This window comes from Sceloporus undulatus, chromosome 1 (assembly GCF_019175285.1).
Source record: "Sceloporus undulatus isolate JIND9_A2432 ecotype Alabama chromosome 1, SceUnd_v1.1, whole genome shotgun sequence".
Taxonomy (NCBI): Eukaryota; Metazoa; Chordata; class Lepidosauria; order Squamata; family Phrynosomatidae; genus Sceloporus; species Sceloporus undulatus.
The window spans coordinates 26,175,274-26,197,942 of record NC_056522.1 but is presented as its reverse complement, the minus strand read 5'-3'; the positions used below and the strand labels follow the sequence as shown (position 1 = coordinate 26,197,942).

Sequence of the window (22,669 nt, the reverse complement as noted above, 5' to 3'; positions counted from 1 at the left end):
TTGTTTTATATATACACTAAATACCTCTTGCTTTAGTCAAGGCCAGTTGTAATGAAAGTAGCTATGGCAACAAAACAAAGCTTCCAATTGATGAAGGGATATTTCCAGCAAGGAGAACAACTTCACTGTCTGGAGTATACTTCCTTATCAGTTGTACTTACGTTAGTTTTAATAGATGCCACTGAATTTTACAGACAGCTTTTAAAACTGTGTTAGCTTATGCAACATATTTTGTTCTAGTCTGCAATAAGAGTACAGTACTTATAATTTTGGTGTCCATGAGTTCATAGAGCTTCATATCCATATTTAAAATTTAGATTCTGAATCGTTTTTACAATGAAGATAAACCAATAATCTCATTCTGGGTGACAGAGATGGTGAAGCTTTGTAGCTGTGGGTTGCTTCAAATGTTGTGTGTTTTCTTCTCAAATATCAGCTTTCATTCATTTCACCTCATTATTTTATGCAAAGTATAATATGTGTTAAATTTGTACTTAAAACAAGTAAAATGTGTCCCAAGGCTCAGAGATATGGTAGCTTGCTTAAAGCAGCTCCCTTTTGTATCTTTTTGTATAGCAGCTAATGGCTGATGTACACGTTTGCTGGTTATCTGAAAAAATCTTGCATCTTTGTACAGTGGTACCTCGGGATACGAAATACCCAGGTTACGAAATTTTCGGGATACGAAAAAATCCCATAGGGAATCATTGTTCCGGGTTACGAATGTTTTTTCGGGTTACGAAAAAACTTTTGGTGCTTTTTTCGGCTTTTTCGCACGGAATCGCGGCTTTTCCCCATTAGCGCCTATGGCAATTCGGCTTACGAAGGCTTTTCGGGTTACGAAAGCGGCCGCGGAACGAATTAATTTCGTAACCCGAGGCACCACTGTACATGGAATTATAAGGAATTCTTTGTTTACATGTTGCCCCAGGCTATTTTCCACTCATGGGGATACCAAAAATGTCAAGATTAATACAGATATACAGGGTAATTCACTGTGTACAGCATAATACAACAATTTAAAAACACAACAGTAAAAACTAAGGTGATTTTAAAAAAATAAAGAAGCACATTTTAAAAACTTATTTTGCTTGGCTAGTCTTAAAGGTGCTATAAGATCCCTTTGCATACTGATATTCCAGACTAACTTGGCTGTGTCTCTGAGTTCTACCTCCATTGTGTATAAACAAATCATATGCTTTAATTGCAGGGTGTCACATGTTTTACTGTATATACTCAACTGTAAGTCGACCTCATATATACATCAAGGGCAGGTTTAGGGGCCAAAATTATGGATTTTGACATGATCCCTGGATAAGTCAGGGGTAAACCTAGGGGCATGTAACAAGGATCTAAAGCAGTGGTTCCCAACCTGTGGGTCGGGACCCCTTTGGGGGTTGAATGACTCTTTCATGGGGGTCGCCTAAGGCCGTTGGAAAACACCTGTTTAATTACAGTTATGAAGTAGCAATGAAAATAATTTCATGGGTTTGGGTCACCACAGCATGAGGTACTGTATTAAAGGGTCGTGGCATTAGGAAGGTTGGGAACCACTGATCTAAAGGATGAAGCAAAGGAAAACAATGGACAAGAATGGACAAAATTCCAGCAGTCATAACTGTTTCTGCTCCTACTAAAGGCTGGATGGATGAAAGAATGGGGAAGGGGGTCAGTGTTTCCAGGAAAGGTTTCACTCTTGCCTGTCGCCAAGGAATGGTTCCTTTTTTGAATAAGAGTTAAAGTACTTATTGTACTGTAGTTAAATAAACTCAGATTTTTGTGTGTTAATTTCTTGACTAAAATGTCTAGACTTGTACATGATTATATTCAGTAATTTTTGACATCTCCAGTTAAAGGATATCATGCTAAAGGACTAGGACTGGAAATGTCTTCTATTGACATTAGGGAGAATTATTGTCAATTAGACATAGCATATGCCACAGAATGAGACAGTAGAATGACCTGAACCATCTCGGACTGCAAGAGGGTTGCCAGGTGTCCCTTATTATCTGCTATTTGATGGTTAAAAAGTTTTTGCTTTCATTTAGACTGAATGAGGTGCCAAAAAGTTCCATATATTTGGCTCTCCATAAAGACAGAATTATGCATTATACACTGAAACCTTGTTATCTGCAGACATGCCATCCACAGATTTAAGTATCTGCAGATGGTAAGCCTGCATTGTCCCCTATAGCAGGGTATGCAGATGGCCGCACCACCAGTAAGGACAACAGTACTTCACCTGAACTTCCATTGTCCCTAATGGCAGTGTGGCTGCTTGCACGCGGTCCCATGGATTTTGGTATCTGCAGGAGGGGTCTGGAACAGATCCCTCGTGGATACCAAGGTCCCACTGTATAATTTATGAATCTGGACAGTATGTTAATTTTACAGAGCAATAAATGACTAAGTGAACTGAAATCAATACAGTTGGCCCTCCACATTTTGACTTTAACTTTTGAGGATTTGATTATTCACAGATTTGATTGATATTTTCTCTTTAGGAATCTCTAGGTCCTCCAGCATGACTATGATCAACTTCTGCCCAAAGTAACGCTGAAGGACTTAGTGATTCCTAGAGAGAACACTTTTCTAGACAGTTCTAAGTCTTCCAGTCCAATTCTATGGTCAATATCTGGCAGATGTTGACCATAGAGCTGCTATGGAAGACCTAGAGTTTTGTAGAGGGGTGTTCTCTCAGGTAAAAAAAAAATGTGTTTTTTGTTTGTGGTTTTCCCACTTTCACATCCTGTCCTCAACACCAGCAAATGTGAAGGGCCCACTGTAATTTCATTTGGTATTTATACATTTAAATTTATAATTGTTGGGCCATTAGGCTTTTTCATACTGATGAAGGCTGGGTATTTATATGCTATGCATTTTCAGGCTTGTATAGGCCATGGAAGCTCTACATAGATTCAACCTAGACAATGAGGAAAATGAAATAGTAAAAGAGTTGCCATACCTTGGGTCAAACATTGATCAGAATGGGGACTGCAGTCAAGAAATAAGAGGGAGACTTTTGGAATGGGGAGGGCAGCTGTGAAAGAATTAGAAAAGATCCTATAATGTAAAGAAATACAACTGAGCACAAAAGTTAGTATGGTACAAGCCATTATTTTCCCTATTACCATGTACGGTCGCAAGAGCTGCACAGTGAGGAAAACATAGGAGGAAAATTAATTCATTTGTGGTTTGGTACTGGAGAAGAGTGCTGAGGATGCTGTGGATGGCCCAAAAGACAAACAAATGGGTCCTAGAAAAGATTAAGCCTGAAATCTCCTTGGAAGCCAAAATGGTAAAGTTGAGATTGTACTTTGGGTCACGTCATGAGAAGAAATGGTTCATTCGAAAATACAATAATGTTAGGAAAGGTAGAGGGACGTAGAAAGAGAGGAAGGCTGCACGCTAGATGGATGGACTCTATTAAGGAGTTCACAAGCATGCATTTATAGGATCTAAGCAGAGCAGTGGAGAACAACAAGTCTTGGAAATGTCTCATCCACAAGGGTCACCATGAGTCAGGATTGACTCAAGGGCAATTAACAACAACAGTAGAATTTTAAAATGCATTTCACTGTATTAATGGCTAATTATGTTAACTTAATGGGTTTTTAAATACCATATTTATAATTTTTTGTGGATTTTTCGGGCTATGTGACCATGTTCTAGAAGAGTTTGTTTCTGACATTTTGCCAGCATCTGTGGCTGGCATCTTCAGAGAATGCTAGACTTTATACTTTTAAAATGTTTTTGTATTGTTTTTAATATGTACAGTTTTAAAGTTACTGCTAGCTACCTTAAATCCCTATATTGGGAGAAAGGTGGGATATAAATAAAATAAATCATCTAGGTAGACTGCAGACATCTTAATAGCTGCTTCCTCATTGTCGACCCTGCATGTCATGTATTTTGGCTGTTCCGTTTTGCTATTTTGAAAACCTGACAACAGAGGTAGGTAATCACAGTTACCATTGCTCCTCTTCATTCATCATTCCTTGCAAATAGAAAGACCAGCACAGCAAGTCAAGGTCTAGGCTAGAACTTGTATCTCTGATGTGTTAGTTAACTATTTACAAGGTATGTTTGAAACATTTGAAAGTGATGTCTCTCCCCAGTCCCACAGCCTGACATGGCACCTAGCCAGTCTACAGCATTATTTTGCTGCTTATGTAGCTTAGATATATGTAAATAAATAATAAATAAATAAAATTTTTATTTGTATACCGCCCTTCTTAAAATCAGGGTGGTGAACAGCAATTATACAACAGTACAACAATAAACCATACAAAATTAATTAAAACAGTTCAATAAAAATAATAAAATTTCATGCCGGCAAAACAATGCTGACGAAGGGGGGGGTGCGAGGGCAGGGGAGGAAGTATTCTGGTCAGGGGTAAACCTGTTCGAATAAATAGGTTTTTAGCCCCTTCCTAAATTGGGCTAGGGAGGTGGCTGAGCGGAGCTCAAAGGACAGCGAGTTCCAGAGGTTGGGGGCCGAGATGGAAAAGGCCCTCCTAGAGGTGGAATTATATTTCCCCTCTGGAACTCTTAACAATAGCTGCCCTGATGATCTGAGTGTGCGGGGCGGATTGTACGGAGAGAGGTGGTCCTCCAGGTACCCTATGTAGCTAACAGTAGACCATGCTAGGCCAGAAGCATTTATTTATTTACTACTTGCAGTTACCAGACATCTGTAAAACAAGATCTCTAGGCATTGTACAGTTAATACTATAAAACAGCACAATGCAAAATTCTAAAATTACAGCAGTGAAAACTAAGGTAATTTTAAAAAATAAAGATGCAATTTAAAAAAAACCATCCAATATTTAAAAAACAAAACTAAAAACCACCTAAACAAATATGGAGGAAGAGGAATTAAAAACATCCAAGCAATAGGAAAAGAAATGAAAGCACTGACATGTTGGTTGTTAGCTGCCTTCCAGCAGACTTCAGCTCATGGCAACCTTGTGAGTGAAACATCTCCATGACCCTCTATTCTCACGGCAGCACACACCATTCATTTTATTTAACGGAGGGAGGGTGGACCCCAAGAACCCCCCCCCCCCCTTGGCTATGTCCCTGCTCCATATCCATGGAATCTTTGTCCAGCTATCATGGCTTGAACAACTATCCATGATTCAAGTATCCATGGCTTGAAAATATTACAAAAATATATAAATTCCAACAAGCAAGCCTTGATTTTGCTATTTTAAATAAGGGACATCATTTTACTGTGCCATTGTATATAATGAGCATCCACAGATTTTGTTATCCACGAGAGGTCCTGGAACCAAATCCCAGTGGATACCAAGGACCCACTGTGCATATATTGAAAGTTTCCAATCTGTTGGCCACTGTTTTGTTTTCCATATTTGTTGACATATTTTAGTTGACACTAGAGTTGATTCTGTTTGTGTGGATTGTAGCCATTCAGTTGGAATATCATCAGTTCCTAGTGTCTTATTATTTCTAATTTCTCTCACTGCAGCTTCCACCTCACTTTCTGAAGTGACATGTAAGAGTGATTAAAATAGCAAAGATTTCTCAAACAGAGGAGCCGTCACCAAAAATGCCCATTCTCTAAACCTCTGGGGTTTCACATCAGGAAGAAGGGCATTTAGAGAAGCATCTCTACAAATGAAACCGGGGCAGGGGTAGGCATAAATGGGAGAAACATCCTAAGGTGCCAGACTCTGGTTCGGTATAAGCTTCCTTCTCCATAGCCACCCCCATATCCATAGCTGTGTTTGCATCAAGTGAGCAACCACCTCATAAGAAACCACAAGGCCAACTAAGAGTTATGTAAGCTTTCTAGGTTTCATTTTTAACTCTCTGACAATTGCTACATTGATTCGTTAATCCTGAAAAGAGAGGCTGCCATCTCTATCACACACACACACACACACACACACACACACACACACACAAAACCCCAGTGTGCTTCCACTATGTCTGCTACTTCTCTGTCAATTAAATTTTATTACAGAATGGGAAGACATGGATGGCAAACAACAAATCAAGGCTTAAAATGCTTTCCTGCATCCTTTCAGGATGACCAACTCTGAGAACCTTATTACTGTCTTAAGTGTGTGTGCTCCCTCTCCCTCTGTTTCTCTCCCTCTGTATGTCTCTGTGACTAATGGGGCGTTAGGAAATAGAATAAAGATGAGGGTTGCTGGCTGTCACATCAGCAGAAGCTGTGATACGAAGGAAGAGGGGCAGCCTAATTCCATCTTTCCCCTTCAAAAAGATTTAGAGCTGCAAGCCTTGACCTCAAACACCTTGCACATTTGCTGCAAGGCGGTGGATCCAGCCAGAACAAACCTTCCTTAGGAAATAAAGCAGATGAACAACAGTCTTCCAAATATACAAAAGCAGTAAGGAGCTACAAAGCTATGTAAGGTGGTCTCCCTTCAAATTCTTTTCTCTGCAATGAATTTATTTTCATGCTCTACAACTGTCCTGATTTGGTAGGGACAGTCCTGATTAATCATCTATCATCCCAGTTTCTCCTCTGCTTTTAAATCATCCCATTTTCTCTTTCCTCCTCCTTCTTTGTCCTGTTGTGCTCAGCTTGCTGCATATTATGTTCAAAATGCAAAAGTAGTTTATACTCAGTTAACTCAGCAGGAGGAAGAGGAAGGAGGTGGCAGAATCTTTCACTTCCCAGTAAACTCAGGGAACAGCTAACTGCTGCAGCCTCTCCCAGCTTGTGCATTCTTCCTCATTAATATCGCCCCCCCCCAATCTTGACAATACTTTGAAGTTTCTTGGCCACCCATGTCTCATTTTTCAGCTGTGAAATCCTGAAGGGCCTCAAGTTAAATGCTGGGTCACCATAATTTTTTTGGGAAACAACTGGAAGGCGCACAGTAACAAAAATGACCTTTAAAGCCCTAAATGGCTTGAGTCTAGACTATCTGAAGGACCGTATCTCCCTATACAAGCCAGCCCAGGCACTAAAAATGGCAGTAGAGGGCTTTCTCTCAGTCCCACTACCTTCGCAAGTGCAGTTGGTGAGGACTCAGGAGAGAGCCTCTTCTGTGGCTGCTCCCAGACTCTGGAATTCCTTGCTAGCTTTCCACTGGCAGGTGAAAACATTTTTATTTAGGCAGGTGTTTGGTGACTGAATTTTACTTGTGCTGGTTTTAACTGTATTTTAACGTAAGTTTTAATATTAATAATGTTTATTTTTTATTTTTGTAAATTAAGGCTTTTATTTCTGTCTTTTTAGATTATTTTGTCTTTTTAAATTATTGTAACTCGCCTTAATCCCATTGTGGGAGAAAGGTGGGATATAAATACTTGAAACAAATAAATGAAAATAAAATGAGACCTCAGTATCCATGGGGATCAGTTCTGGACCCACCCCCCACACATGCAGATACCAAAATACATGGGACCTCAAGTCCCATATTCCCCTATACCAGAAATAGAATACAAAGACACAGTCTGAAAAATCAGTATGCAACGTGATCTTCAGCACCTTTGAGCATACTTGAAAGAGAAAGGAAGTAGGCGCTAGTCTATGAAAGCTCATGCTACCAGCTTCTCTCTTTCAGTTATTCAAACGTGCTACAAGATTCCTTTGAATACCCATAATAAAAACACGAACAGTCCCATACACTACATTTCTATACACTGTATATACTCATGTATAAGTCTAGAAATTTTAGTTAAAAATTGACCCAAAAATCTGAGTGAATTTATCCACAGGTCAAGATTAAGTACTATATTTTAACTCCCATAAAAATAGAAACCGTCATCTGTCCTGGAAGCACTGACCCTCCTCTGCTCTTTCATCTACTCATCCTTCAGTGTGAACACAGTTATGCCTCCTGAATTTTTGTAAGTTCTTTGGCATTGCCTTCCTTTATTTCATCCTTTAGATTCTTTGGGGCTTTCTAAACAGCCCTTTGGGACGTCCGGAGGACGTCCCATTTTAAAAAAGGGGCGTCTCTTTTAGACGCCCCATGTCCTAGTACGGACTCCGTCCGTACAAGATGGCGCCGGCCATTCTACATGGCCGGCGCCATCTTTACGTATCGGACGCACAGCGTCCAGACGCGTCGCGCCGCTGCTGACGTAGCGAGCGCGCCCCTGGCGCCTCGCTACGTCGCAAACGCGACGCAAACAGAAGCTCCATTTTGGAGCTTCTTTTTTCGGTCCGCGCGGGAGTCGGGCCGTCTGAAGGCTCCGGCTCCCCCGCGGACCTTCTGGCGGCGGCGCCAGACCGCTGCAAAGCGGCGGTCTGTACCCCGCCTTTGTTACATGACCCTAAGTCTTACTCTCAATTTATCCAAGGGTTCATATCAAAATCCATAATTTTACCCCCAAAACCTGTCCTCGATTTATACACGAGATTGACATAGTCAAGTATATACAGTACCTAAAACAAGCAACTAAGGATAACAAATCACACTAAACTATCAGTCTAAAACTAACTACTAAAAACAAAAGGAAAAATGTAACACATGAAGATGGGGGAACTATGGCTTCCAGCTTGCCTGTCTGTGGATCTTTTACCTTAATCCCTTCTACTTTCTTGTTTCTATTCAAATATTAAGATAGCTGGGAAACATATTCAGGGGTAGCCGTGTTGGCTGTATTTGACATCCAAAATCCACAAAACAGTGATAACTTTGCCTGACCAACCAAAATGCACAAAATACATGATGCAATACAAAATAAAGCTGTGGTGTATTTGGCCACAAAATACAGCTATGGTATCTGGTCTCCAAAGTCATAGTCCAACACTCAAACAGCTACACCACGCTGCCTCTCCATATAGCTATTCCAAAATCCCTCACCACCACCACCCAATTTCTCCCCCTAAAATCCCAAACATTTCTGGTCCCAAGCATTTCAGATAATAGAGATTCATCCTGTACATAAAGCAAATGTCTGCTGAAATAGAAAAATCTTCACCTGATGTGGGAAAAACAGCAAAGAGGAAATTCTAGCACGTGAGACCAACCACAAAGAAGACCCTCTTGTGTATTTCCATCAAACGTTCCTGAAGATCTTAGAATAAAGCAGGCTCATAACAGTCTTTCAGATAGCCTGGACCTGACCTGTATAGTCTGTTCCCCCAAAAGAATAATATATACTATACCCTTGTCATATCAATAACTGAAATGAAATCTCCAAATAGTAAGCACAAGCTTGACCCAGAATATTTCAAGTGGTCTGAATTCACCTCAAAATATATTTAAGAAATAATAAGGCACCTGATAAGCTGATCATTCTTTTTATTTTTATCAAAATTAGTTCTTGTGTACCAATATTTTTTAATGTACTGATGTAGTGAGAGCAAAGAAAGGCTTGCAAAATTATTTTTGCTAATGGCACAATTACTAATGCACAAGCTATTGAAGCATGTCAAGCTGGCTATTAAGAATTCACTACTACAGCCACAGTGGGATTGGTTATTAGTTACTATTTCTTATCCTTGCATAAACAATTTTGATAAACGGAAATCTACAAAACAAGAGCATTATCAGTATATTATGAGTTTCCATAAGCTTCTTTTGGGTGTTTTTTTTCAACTCTGGTTTTGCTATTTACAATTTATCATAATATTGCAATTTTCCTTTCATCTGCAGATAAATGTTAATTTCATTGGGGTTCAGTATTATTAATAATTTACTAATATTCACAGAGTACTTCATTTTCAGAATTGAAAGAATGTGAGGTTTGAAAAATCTAGATGTGTGTGAAACTGGAAAGTGAGAGATTTGATCATCTAGAGCAAAACTTTACATGCTTAAATCTTAAAAGTCTGGGTTTGAATCCTTGTGTCTTCAACCACATTAGTCCTGAATGAAGGAATCCACATCTCTTTTTCTGAAAGCTAGCAGAGTACAGCATAGGTTGCATCTCCACTGCAGAACTAATGCAGTTTGGCACTGTTTTAACTGCCATGGCTCTATCCTATGGAATCCTCGGGTTTGTAGTTTTGAGAGCTATTTAGCCTTCTGTCTCAGACCTCTAGTGCCACAACAAACTACAAATCCCAGGATTCCATTGGATGGTGTTAGGACAGTTAAACGGGTGTTCATCTGCATTCATTCTACAGTGCATATACTGTACAGACAGAGAAGGCTAAGTATCCCACAAAACTACAAACCCCAGAATGCCATAGCATTGAGCCATGGCACTTAAAGTAGTGTCAAACTGCATTAAACCTGCAGTGTTGATGCAGCCATAGGTCCAAAACATACTGCAGAAATAATCCAAATAGAACCAATGAGGAACAAAAGAGAAGTATTATCATGCTGAATGAACCTCAATGCTTGCAGAGGAGTAAGAAATTATATTTTAAAAAACTCACGACTACTACTAACTCATCCATCAGCCCTAAAGGTCAGTATCAATATAGAGCAAAATTTGGAAAAGAAAAATGGAAGTTGGCACTGCAGGAACAAAGTAGAATGACTTGCTTGTAGTGAATGAGTGGCTACAGTAATGAACAGGAATGTTTCTTTTACTAGGTAGTTTGCATTGCAAAATTTTATTGCGGGAGCCACTTGTAACTCACTAAAACCAGCGTGGTTTAGACATGATTGATTCATAATGCCACCTTTCTTCCCTCCTATCAATCCAGTTGGCCTCCTCCCTCAAGAAGTCATTGTGTTTTAATAACGGGCCTTTCTGTAAGTCCAGGTTTCCGTTCAAGCTTCTGGCAGGTTGCCTTTATAATCAAGGAAGGAAGGAAAAATAACCAGCCTTTACAATTTCTCAGCAAACTATTTTGCTGGATGTTGCTACAGACTAGTGGCACAGAGGTGCCCTTGTTCATTGCTTCAGGCCATGCACCGAATGAACAGTTTCTTGTGCGACATTATGAAGTCTGGCTTATTTTAGAAAACAAGGAGAAAAAGCTGGTTTGTTAATGTCACATCCTGCCTCGCATATAGGTTTTAAAGAACGCGTGAAAAGGCTACATAGTGCTTCCAAAAAGCCTCTTAATGAAGCTGAAAACCAGTTCCAACTTCACCCGCTAACAGCATAAAGAAAACTTATGTTCAGACTCAAGAATCAACATTACTTTTAATAGGCTGTTAAAAGGGGGCAGAGGCAGTATGTTTTAGCACTGTTCATTGAGGATGTATTAGATCTAATATACAGGAGACCTCTGTGCCAGACTTCCCCAAACTGATGTGCTGCAGATGTTTTGGACTAAACTCTCCAGTGTTCCTAAACAATGGCCAAGCTCATGGGAGCTGATGAGAAATGTCCAGAACATCTCAAGGACTTTAGGTTGATGGAGGCTGAACTCTGCAATAGAAGACAGGGCTTCAGTACATTTAGTACTTAAGCTAAAGAAAGAGGTAGTTTGTTGTGCAGTCGTGCCATGGAGATGAGGAAAACTGCTCCTCCTGCAAAACTCACCTGCCTTCCTGGTTCCAAATCCAGAAATGAGTCAGAAACAGAGAAGAGTATCTTGGATTGAGAGGAAGGAAATAATGAAAGTGAAGACCTTCCCCCATCTATAGATGAAGATAATGCATATGTGAAATAAAAACACATGTCTGTAACCATCATCCTTCTTACTGTAGGAGATCATGAGTGGTCATGATCATCATCATCATCATAATAATAAGGGACATTATTAAAGGTCCTTTTCCCATGAAGATAAAGCCAATTTCAGGACTAATAGCCTGAATGAAACTACATGTGAAAGGGGAGTCCAAGTAGACCACAAGTTGAACATGAGTCAACAGTGCGACGCAGCAGCTAAAAAGGCCAATGCAATTTTAGGCTGCATCAATAAAAGTCTAGATCAAGGGAAGTAATAGTGCCACTATATTCTGCTCTGGTCAGGCCCCACCTGGTATATTGTGTCCAGTTCTGGGCACCACAATTTTAAAAGGATGTGGAGAAACTGGAGCATGTCCAAAGGAGAGCGACTAAAATGGTGAAAGGTCTGGAAGCTATGCCCTATGAGGAACGACTTAGGGAGCTGGAGCTGTTTAGCCTGGAGAAGAGAAGGTTAAGAGGTGATATGATAGCCCTGTTTAAATATTTGAAGGGATGTCATATTGAGGAGGGAGCAAGCTTGTTTTCTGCTGCTTCAGAGAACAGAACCTGGAACAATGGATGCAAGCAACAGGAAAAGAGATTCCACCTCAACATTAGGAGGAACTTCCTGACAGTAAGGGCTGTTCGAACTCCCTTGGAGTGTAGTGGAGTCTCCCTCTTTGGAGGTCTTTAAACAGAGGCTGGATGGCCATCTGTCGGGAATGCTTTGATTTGGATTTCCTGCATTGCAGGGGGGTTGGACTGGATGGTCCTTGCGGTCTCTTCCAACTCTATGATTCTATTATTCTAATTGGGTTTCCAAGAGAGGAGAATTCCAGAATTGGTGAGCCAGTGTGGCATTGCTCCCCATGGTATGGCTTAAAAATATCTATGGCTCTCATCCCAAAAGCTTTGTGAAGTTGGTTGGCTTGAGGGGAAGTACATACGTTCTAACATTTAAGACATGATGTCAGAGGGGCAAACACCATGGACCATTACAAATATGGTGCCTTACATTACTTATTTCTAATTTTAAAAAATCTCAGTAGAATGCTCTCTAAAGCCTTTTTAAAAAATCCAACCCTATTCCATTTTTGTGCCACCTTGAAATCCCATAGGAGGAACAAAATGGAGGTAAGTAGCAATAGGGAAATGGCTGGCATAGAAGGGGTTAAGCTTTTCCCTTCTCTCCTGTTCCAAACTTTAAATGTGACACCCATAGTTAAAAGGTCATGTGGAAATTAATCTGGCCTTGAGACTGAGTCATACCAATTGATGTGAGGTCTTGCCCAGAAGTTCCCTCGGTGGCATAAAGCCAGTTAAGAAAAGAAAGAATACTGTATTATTGTTCACACCTGTACAAAGCAAAGATGACAAGGAATCCATGAATAGTACCATGGAGATTGCTAACAAAGAAAGAATTCTTTTTATGGAGATTTTCCAGGTTGAGCTGCCCATTGTATGTTCCCTCCTTGCCACAATTTATGAAATACCACCGAGATCTACTTTGGTGTGGCATGCTTTATTCACGCAATGGGTGTGGGTGTGTGTTTATAGTTCTGTTCCATGTAGAGATTTTCTCAGACAGCCACATAGGAGTGTTTATCTGTGACTAGCTCTCACATGGTTGAGGGAATATTTTAATGAATTGGCAACATAATTAAGGATTAATCGCCTTCCACCAATGTAGTTGGGTCATTTGAGCCTTCAGCCATACAGAAACAGAAGGAATTTCTAAAGGCCATCAGAGAGCTACCTATGACTATGGGAAAAAATCTATGAATAATGTATTTTTTGTACTAATATAGCTACTATCCTTTTAAAGCAGGGGTAGGCAATCTTTTTGAGCCGGGGGCCGGGTTGCTGTCCCTCAGACAACTGGGGGGGGGGGGGGCGAAGCCAAAAAATAAATAATTAAATATTTTTTTTAAAAAAAATTAAATATATAAATAAACCAGGACAAATGTAGGACAACATTTTCAAATGGAAGACACTTTTTTTTAAAAAATGGAGGACACGCGAAAAAATTTGCTGATTTTTTAAAAAATGTTAATATAAATGCATGTTTCTGAGGCTTCTATAGACAATTGCCCCCCCAAAGGCCCCAGCGGCAATCGGCGGCAGGACTGGTCTGGGGCCGGTCCCAAGGCCTCGCCGGGCCGCATCCGGCCTGCGGGCTGCAGGTTGCCTACTCCTGTTTTAAAGGTACTCTGAGAGTAAACCTGTGGTCATTCTTGGCTGGTTGTAGAAATCCATTTCCAATGAAAGTTCTGTCTTCCATTCAACCCATCTTCTACTTTTGAGTTACAGTTCTGTTATTCTTATGCTGTCATGGTTAGAACAAGAATGGAAAGAGGCAAAGTTCCTAGTAACCAAATAGAATATGACAGAAATCTATCTTTGCTTCATCTGCATTGCATTTTACACCTACCACTTGGAATTTTATTCTGGATCCTACTATGCATTCTTCTGCATAACTAAGGACAATGATCAGAACTTGCATTTGAGGAGCTAGAACAGAATTCTGCCCAAGACTTCACTTGATGTTTTCAAAGCCCCATTTATGTTACAGCAGTAATTATAGTATTCTATTGGTGTTGCATTTTGCTAGCACTACTCATAGTCATGCACTTGGTACTATCTGCCACAAGTATGATGACCATCACAAATACTGTTGCTGTTCAACAGCGGAAAACACTACCTTGCAGAGTGCTGGAGTCTCCTTCTTTGGAGGTCTTTAAGCAGAGGCTGGATGGCCATCTGTCAGGAGTGTTTTGATTGTGAGTTCCTGCATGGCAGGAGGTTGGACTGGATGGTCAGTGTAGCCTCTTCCAACTCTGTGATTCTATTATTGCTACTTTCATTTCACTTGCCCACTTCTTTTGGACTATTTCAGATGTCTGCCAAGACAGAGAAGGCAAGTTGAGCACAGATTGCTATTCCTTCTTTTTGTTAGTTGCTCCATAGGATCAGTGGTAAGCTGGCAAAAACTAAATGGAGAAGATGCAGGTAGGGAACAGGCCTCCCGGGTTGCCATATTGTGCTACCTCAATTCTGGACATTATTTAAGTTGTGCAAATTATTCTAATATACATTGTCATTATACGAATTAGACAGATTAATTGGTATTTTTTATTTTCACTATGTTTTAACTGCCAGACCATTTTTTAGTTAACAACTGATCTGAGAGGACCAGTATAGAGCAATGTTTTAAAGTATTGGACTTGAAACAAGGAGGCCCAAGTTCACATTTCTGCTTGGTCATAAAATTTAGCATGTAAATTGGCTACCACATACCTACATAGAATCATAGAATCGTAGAGTTGGAAGAGACTGCAAGGGCCATCCAGTCCAACCCCCTTCCATGCAGGAAATCACAATCAAAGCATCCCTGACAGATGGCCATCCAGCCTCTGTTTGAAGACCTCTAAGGAAGGAGACTCCACTACACTTCGAGGGAGTTTGTTCCACTGTCAAACAGCCCTTACTGTCAGGAAGTTCCTCCTAATGTTGAGGTGGAATCTCTTTTCCTGCAGCTTGCATCCATTGCTCCGAGTCCTAGTCTCTGGAGCAGCAGAAAACAAGCTTGCTCCCTCCTCAATATGACATCCCTTCAAATACTTAAACAGGGCTGTCATATCACCTCTTAACCTTCTCTTCTCCAGGCTAAACATCCCCAGCTCCCTAAGTCGTTCCTCATAGGGAATGGTTTCCAATCCATACCTTTCACCATTTTAGTCGCTCTCCTTTGGACACACTCCAGTTTCTCAGTGTCCTTTTTTAATTGTGGTGCCCAGAACTGGACACAGTATTCCAGGTGGGGCCTGACCAGAGCAGAATAGAGTGGCACTATTACTTCCCTGGATCTAGACACTATACTTCTATTGATGCAGCCTAAAATTGCATTGGCCTACCTCAATAGACAGTTGTGAGAATTAGAAGGGAACCCATATAAAATGGGCATGTACATTCCTAGTGCAGAAAAGAATAAATGAACAACAACAGTATTAAATTTTGTTATGCATAGGCATTTCCAGTAGCATTCTCATCAGTTCACAATTCTTGGGTGACCTTGGGCGAGTCACATTCTCCCAGCCTCAGAGGATGGCAAACCTCCTCTGAAGACACTTGACAAGAAAACCTCACGATAGCTTTGCCTTAGAGTGGCCATAAGTCAGAAACCAACTTGAAGGCACACAACAAAAACAACAACAACAAGGATCCTATTTTTATTTTTTCCATGTTATTTCAACCTATGGTACCAAATTTTCTGTTGAAGAAGTAACACCCAGGAGGTATACCTGTACTATATAAGTAAACAGGGCAATAAATTATGGTGACCTTCTTCAAAGAGAATTCCCTGTGTTAGTATCTTTGAACATTGCACATCCTTCCACCACCACCTCAGCTTTGGCAAAGAGAAGGTAAACTCATTACTGTTATCATGCAAGGCAAAGAGAATCCCCCCATGTATTTACTCAGTTAGCGTATAGTTTCCTCTCTTTGCTTTTAAATAGGCTGTTGGTTTTAATGGCTCAGTGGGTCCTGAGCTGTAATGGGTATAATAGGTGAGTTAAGAAACAGAAAATATCAGAAATTTTGAAGAGCGGGGGGGAGGGGGGGTCTGATTATTTCTCAAGATGTTTTTAAGTGTAGGTGGGCTTAAGATTGCTACCTGTCCCTTTCTTCACTTAGACTACACCTGCACTGCAGAAATAATTCAGTCCGACACCGCTTTAACTGCCATGGCTAAATGCTGTGAAATTCTGGGAACTGTAGTTTGTTGTGGCACCACAGCTCTCTCACCAAGAAGAAAACCACAAATCCCAGAATTCTGTAGTATAGAGCCATGGCAGGTAAAGTGGTGCCACACTGGATTATTGAGGCAGTTCGGATGTAGCTTTAGTGTTAAAGTTTGGTATTAATGAATAAAAAACTGCACCTTGAAATAAAGGAAAAGCAGGAAATCTAGGTAGGCTGGAGTTGGAGCTGGTGGGGCAGAGACTTTGCACCTAGTTTCTTTCTTTAAGCATATCCACCATCCTCTCTGGATCTTTTAAATGTAAACACAATCTCATACCTAACTGTGTGGAGAAACTATTATTGCACAGTGAATTATAGAGAGAAATGCAAAATTAAGAGTATATACCATGGGTTGGAATTGTACCACTTGTTGTTGGGCTGAAAATTCCATCAGTCCCCAGTGGGGAGGAATGCTGGTTGTTGTAATATATGGATAATTTGAAACCTGCAACAAACAGCATAGAGAGCTCCTGCTAACAGGTTCCCACCAACCTATTGTGTCATTTCCCAGAATACAGTATTTTATTGCAATGCTCCCATCTCCTGTTCTCAGTTTTATTTTGATTTTTTAAAAAACTTCAACAGCAATCTGTGAACACAAAATTTACTCAGTCTTCAACGACATTTTTTTGCTATTTTTTTTAAAGTGTGCAAACTTTGGTGTTTTTCAACATGTATACTATTACCTTCCTCTGTTTTCTCAGTGGACCTGTTTTGGCCCCTCAAGTTCATAATTAGTATTTCTCAGATTATGCCCAACCTGGCACTGAATAATAATAATAATAATAATAATAGGATTTATTTATATGCCACCCAATCACTGGAAATCTGGGCGGCTTACAACAGAGGGGATAATAGACGGTTCCCTGCCCTCAGGCTTACAATCTAAAAATATATATTTGGACTTAGAGCCCCCATCATCCCTAATCATACTTATGGAGAATTTTAGTCCAACAACATCTAGAGGGCATCAAGTTGGGGTACGCTTCCAGTATATGATAATGATAATTTAAAACACGGAAACTTTGAGCTGAAACATTGGGACTCTAGACTGGACATAAACCTAAAAAGTCAAACAGTAAGATTTTATTTTCTGTTTCTTTTTGTTTGTTTGTTTTTAATTGTGCAGTTTACTCTTCACCAAAGTCAAGCTGGAATTTGTGCATAAAGGACCAGAAGAGGCCTTAGTGACCTGCAGACATATGTTGCATCAGTGGCAAACATTGAATAATATTTCACAACACAGGTAGGTTTCTGTTTGAAATGGAGTGGCAGTTTAACAGAATCTTAGATGTAGAAAGGGTCTTCGAACTTTACTGATTCAGCACAGGGTCATTTAGTCCAACTCCCTACCATACAGGAATAGACAACGAAAGTACTCCTAAAACATGGTCATCCAACCTTCGTTTAAAGACCTCCAAAGAAGGAGAGCCCCCTCCCTGGCCATCTATTCCACTGTGAAACAGATTTTACAGTAATGCAGTTGTTTTTCTTAATGTTTAGATGGGAATCTCTTTTCTTATAATTTGAAGCCATTTGTTTCTGTTCCAGTCACTGGAGTAGCAAAAAACAAGCTCACAATGTCTTCTACATAACATCCCTTTAGATATTTAAAGGTTACCATAATCCACAGAAATAATGCAGTTTAACAATACTTTGATTACTATGACTCAGTGCTATGATATACTGGGATTTGCATTTTTTTGTGGTACCAGAGCTCCCTGATGGAGAAAACTAAATATCTCACAAAACTACAGATCCCAGGATTCCATAGCATTAAGCCACACCAGTTAAAGTGGTGTCAAAGTGCATTATTTCTGCAGTGCAGATGAGGCCTAAGATGTCTGCTGAAAAGAGGCTACATATCTTAGTGTGCAGCTTGGAAAAAAACAGATCCCAGAATCCTCCAGCCACCATGGGCATGTTGGCTGACAAATTCTAGGAATTGTAGTCTAAACTTTTCCAACGTCTCTTTTCCAAGGAATCATACTGCTCTTTCCCAATATCATCTTTAGAGAAACTCTTGGCTTGACTGCAGAATATGCAGCAATACCCAGATATTTGTGCCTTGGATTTTCAGGTCTTATCTTTCCTCTCCACCAGTGACAGCAGTGATGAAGACAGTGATGTTGTCATCATGGATGATGGTGATGATGATGGCACCATCATTACTATAGAACCATGTATAGGGCTTCTATGGAATTAATAGAGACAGCTCTCTTAAGCTCTACATTTACAAAGAAATACTCATTTAAGAGCCAGCATTGTGTAGTGGTTTGAGTGTTGAACTATGCCTCTGGAGACCAAGGTTTGATTCCCAGCTTGGCCATGGAAACCCACTGGTTGACCTTGGGCAAGTCACACTTTCTCAGGCAATGGGAAACCTCATCTGAACAATTCTTGCCAAGAAAACCTCATGATAAGTTTACCTTAGGGTCACCATAATTCCAAAACAACTTGAAGGTACACAACAACAGCTCACTTTGACCGGGATATCCAGTTGTTACTGGGGCAATGGGGCCTTTTATCCTCCCCACAACCAGTTCTGTGACCATGTTGAAGCATGCACAAAAGCCCTTAAAATATAACAGCGTTCCCTTTGGCCAGTTGGTCAACCACTACCCCATTAGGGTACGTGTTCATGTTGGGTTTTCCAAGAGGAGATTTGTGTTTATTGTGGTCTAATCTACCATTGTGCTTTAAATGGAATTTACACTCTATCAGAACTAAAAACTTTGGGTGAGAAAAGCCAAGCCACGATAGCAAGGGTCAGCAAGCCACAGGAGCTCATGTTGTTCTCTTACTGATCCTGTTTCCAATGAAGGCAAAGGATGCGATTGGCAGTAAGGTTTAGGTAGGTACTGTACATAATATGATCCTCCCAAAGATGTTTTCAGATGAGGAACTCCAACTGTCTCTTCTATCAGAAGGCTGTAAAAAGCATCCACTTTATTGTTGTATTTTCTCTCACTAATGGATTACTCTGTAGGTCTGTGATCCATTTATTTGATTGTTATGGCTTGTATATCATGTTTCCATGGAAGCAATTGATAAAGCATACAACAGGACAAAATCCGAAAACATTAACCCCAATAAAATTAATTCAAAAAACCTCCCAACAACCACAGAAACAATGAATAAGGACAGAATAAGCAGTGTCACTACCAGTATCAGAAGCGATTAGTCTCATCTATGAGCCGCTGTGGAGAGCATGATGGAGGGTACATTACACTCATGCCTTGCTGGTCGGGTTCCCAGAGGCCACTGTTTGAACATAATTTTTGAATAAATAAACTTCTGGCCTGACCCTACATGACTCTTCTTATTAAAAAGTATATTTTAAAATTACTTTTCCAAGCCCAAGTGTGGGAAGGCTTGTAATTCTGAAGGGAGTGAAGATCACTGTTTGGAAACGATACAGGAGATGGTCCTCACCAGCATTTCTGTTAAGCAGGCCTTGGTCAAGAGGGTTCATAATGGTATTTTTATATTTTAAAATGACATTGTTGATTCAAAAAGAAACCTTCAGTGAATCAACACAGACAATGGGTACACTGTGGCTCTCATTGAGCTGGAAAGCAGACATCTTAGGCCTCATCCGCACTGCAAAAATAATGCACTTTGGCACCACATTAACTGCCATGGCTCTATGTTATACAATTCTGGGATTTGTCATTTTGTGAGATATTTAGCCTGCTTTGTCAGAGAGCTCTGGTGCCACAACAAACTACAAATCGCAGGATTCCATAGTATTGAGACGTGGCAGTGTCAAACAGGATTATTTCTATAGTGCAGTTGGAGCCTTAGGCTTGAATTCCAACCAATAGTACATGGTTTCATGCTCTTTCAGAAACATGACCAGTGATTTAAGCTGGCAGAACAAAAAAGAATGGACCTCAGAGCAACCAACCCACTTTTTTTGCCTTACAGTGAGGAGGAAGAGCACCAGCAGACATACCACGCTGGCAGTAGGAAAGGGGGAGTGAATGAGTAAGTTGTACACCAACCGGTCCCACTCTGCTGCAACAAAGAGGACTAGCACCACAGTGGTTGTGGAGGGGGAACAAGTAGGTGTGAAGAGGATGGGAGGGGGTAATGAATGAGGGTAGACTGCACAGGAGCTGTACCTATAACATAGGACTTTATCCCAAGGGGGACAGGATGCCATTGTCACGTCCCTATCCCGTGAGATCGTGGGATGTTATTTCACACTAAATCACTCTTATCCAGACATTATCCCATCCAGAAAGCACGAGTGAAAGTGATTGCGTAAAAGGCTTCCTCACTACATTAAGCTGATCCCATGCATGAAGTGGTATTGTTCCGTGCATGATGTGGAATTGCCAACTCATTTCCTGTCATTTGGTATTATCGGAACATCCTGTTAATGCAATTCCACTTCACTGATGGGACATGACAGGATCAGTGCGATGTAGTGAGAAAGCCTTTCATGTGACCACTTTCATTCGTGCTTTCTGGATGGGATAAGGACACTCATCCCCGTGTGATAAAGTCCATAGTGGGTCTTTCCCCAGAGCTTGACCTGCATTTAGGTCTGAATCCACACTGCAGAAATAATCCAATTTCACATCACTTTAACTGCCATGGTGCAATTCTATGGGATTCTGGGAATTATAGTTTCGTGAGACATTTAGCCTTCTCTGCCAGAGAGCTCTATTGCCGCAACAAACTTCAAATCCTAGGATTCCATAGCATTGAGACGTGGCAGTTAAGGTGGTATGGAACTGGATTATTTCTGCAGTGTGGATGCAGCCTAAGTGATCAAGCAAGAGAGCTTTATGGATGGATAAAGTGCCAAAAAAATTCCATCTCAGTTTTATTGTGTTTCTCCAAACATCACCAGTATTCCTGTCACATTCTTTCATATCAGTTTGGAAGACTCATTGCCACATGGAAATTCATGTGTGTTTTCCATTCAAATTTATTTATGCCCCTTTCATAATGTATGTATTTTTGAATACATTTTCTTGCCTGACTATTTGTCCATCCACACTTAAAAATGGATCCAGAATTTTGTGCAAGTTTTAGTTATCTGAAATGTACCACAATGAAATGTGGAACACTTCCTAATGTGCCTGTTTGGGGAGGCAGAATACATGTTTTTTGCTATCAGGACTCTGGAGTTTCAAAACTTATAATTTTGGCAGAAATCTCAAATCTGCCAAAATTCATTCCATCTCTGTCTATGAACCTGCAGGCTAATTAACATTTTTGTTAATGTGTCAAAACCTGCTTAACTCAGAGCAGCAATTTCAGATTAAGGGTGGTTTTCTGTCATTTTTTTTTTCCAAATGAAAGGAATACAAAATAAGATCAAGCATTTAAGGTTATGGTTCTGCAACCACTTCCATGCTTCTAAGTCCTATAGAGGTCAATAAGATTTACAAGCATGTAAGAGACTCTAGGATTCCTGCCTGAGTCTATATATAAATACCTGAGTAAGAGAGCTGAAATTTGTAGAAAGGACTAAGCATCCAGCATCAAGAACTGAAGCTGTGTTACTTTATACCACTTGGAAATGATGAGGAGGTCGTGTCATGTAACCACTGAAGTCTTTAATAACCAGAGCCTAAGAAATAATTATTGCTTCAACCAAGTTGTGATTGCAGAAAAGCAAGTACAAAATCCTAGAACAGAAAGGGGTTGTCAAGGACAAAACTGTCCCATTATCAGTGTCTCATTCCAGAGATAAACCAACACATTCTAGCTGATAAATCATTATTGTGGAAGTCCTCAAGTTTGCAGGTCCAAGTAAAAAGAACCAATTTGAGGCCATTCCCAATTACTAGGCAGATTTGTAAAGTTAGCTTTAGAACAGAACCATTGTCGAATTTCTCACCTCCAACACATACATTGGCCCTGGCAGGAACAAAAAATCCCCAGGTGAGCTGGATCCAGTTAGTGGTGCAAGGATTCCTTGTGTTTGCACCTAGAAATTGCCTCTTCGATAAATTTACCTGGCAGTTTATCAGATGCGAGTTTTTGGAGATTTTTCCTGCCTATCGCGCAATGTTAGCGTCATGAACATTGCGCAATAACGTGAAAGCGCGATGTTCTTCCAGACGCCATTCATTTCAATGGGAGCCCGTTGCACAACGCTCCCGTAGTTTTAGCGTCATTCCTCCCCTTTTTGGGCACTATGGGAAAAAAGGGAAGTCAGGCCTTTGTCTCCTGTTATCCTTGCGAATGTGTTGCGAAATGGTGTGGTGTGGTAGGCAGCAGCGCAATGCAACGCAAAAGTAACTGATTGCAAAGTTCCCATGATGCAGGGCTGCTTTTTCACCCCATTCCCTTCCGGTGGCCTTCCTTTTTCAGGACA

The 22,669-nt window shown here is 40.5% G+C and overlaps 1 protein-coding gene across 6 annotated transcripts in view; it reads left to right on the top strand.

The window, feature by feature from the left end:
• The window catches only part of TTC7A (tetratricopeptide repeat domain 7A), a 290,642-nt gene that overhangs the window by 168,370 nt on the left and 99,603 nt on the right, over positions 1-22,669 (top strand). For 5 of the 6 annotated variants that reach the window (XM_042476218.1, XM_042476210.1, XM_042476256.1 and 2 more), the window contains exons 16-17: positions 17,459-17,575; positions 20,260-20,319. In XM_042476218.1, coding sequence (XP_042332152.1) covers positions 17,459-17,575; positions 20,260-20,319 — 177 coding nt within the window. The remainder of the gene's footprint in view (positions 1-17,458; positions 17,576-20,259; positions 20,320-22,669) is intronic. The other variant, XM_042476228.1, reaches the window with a different exon arrangement.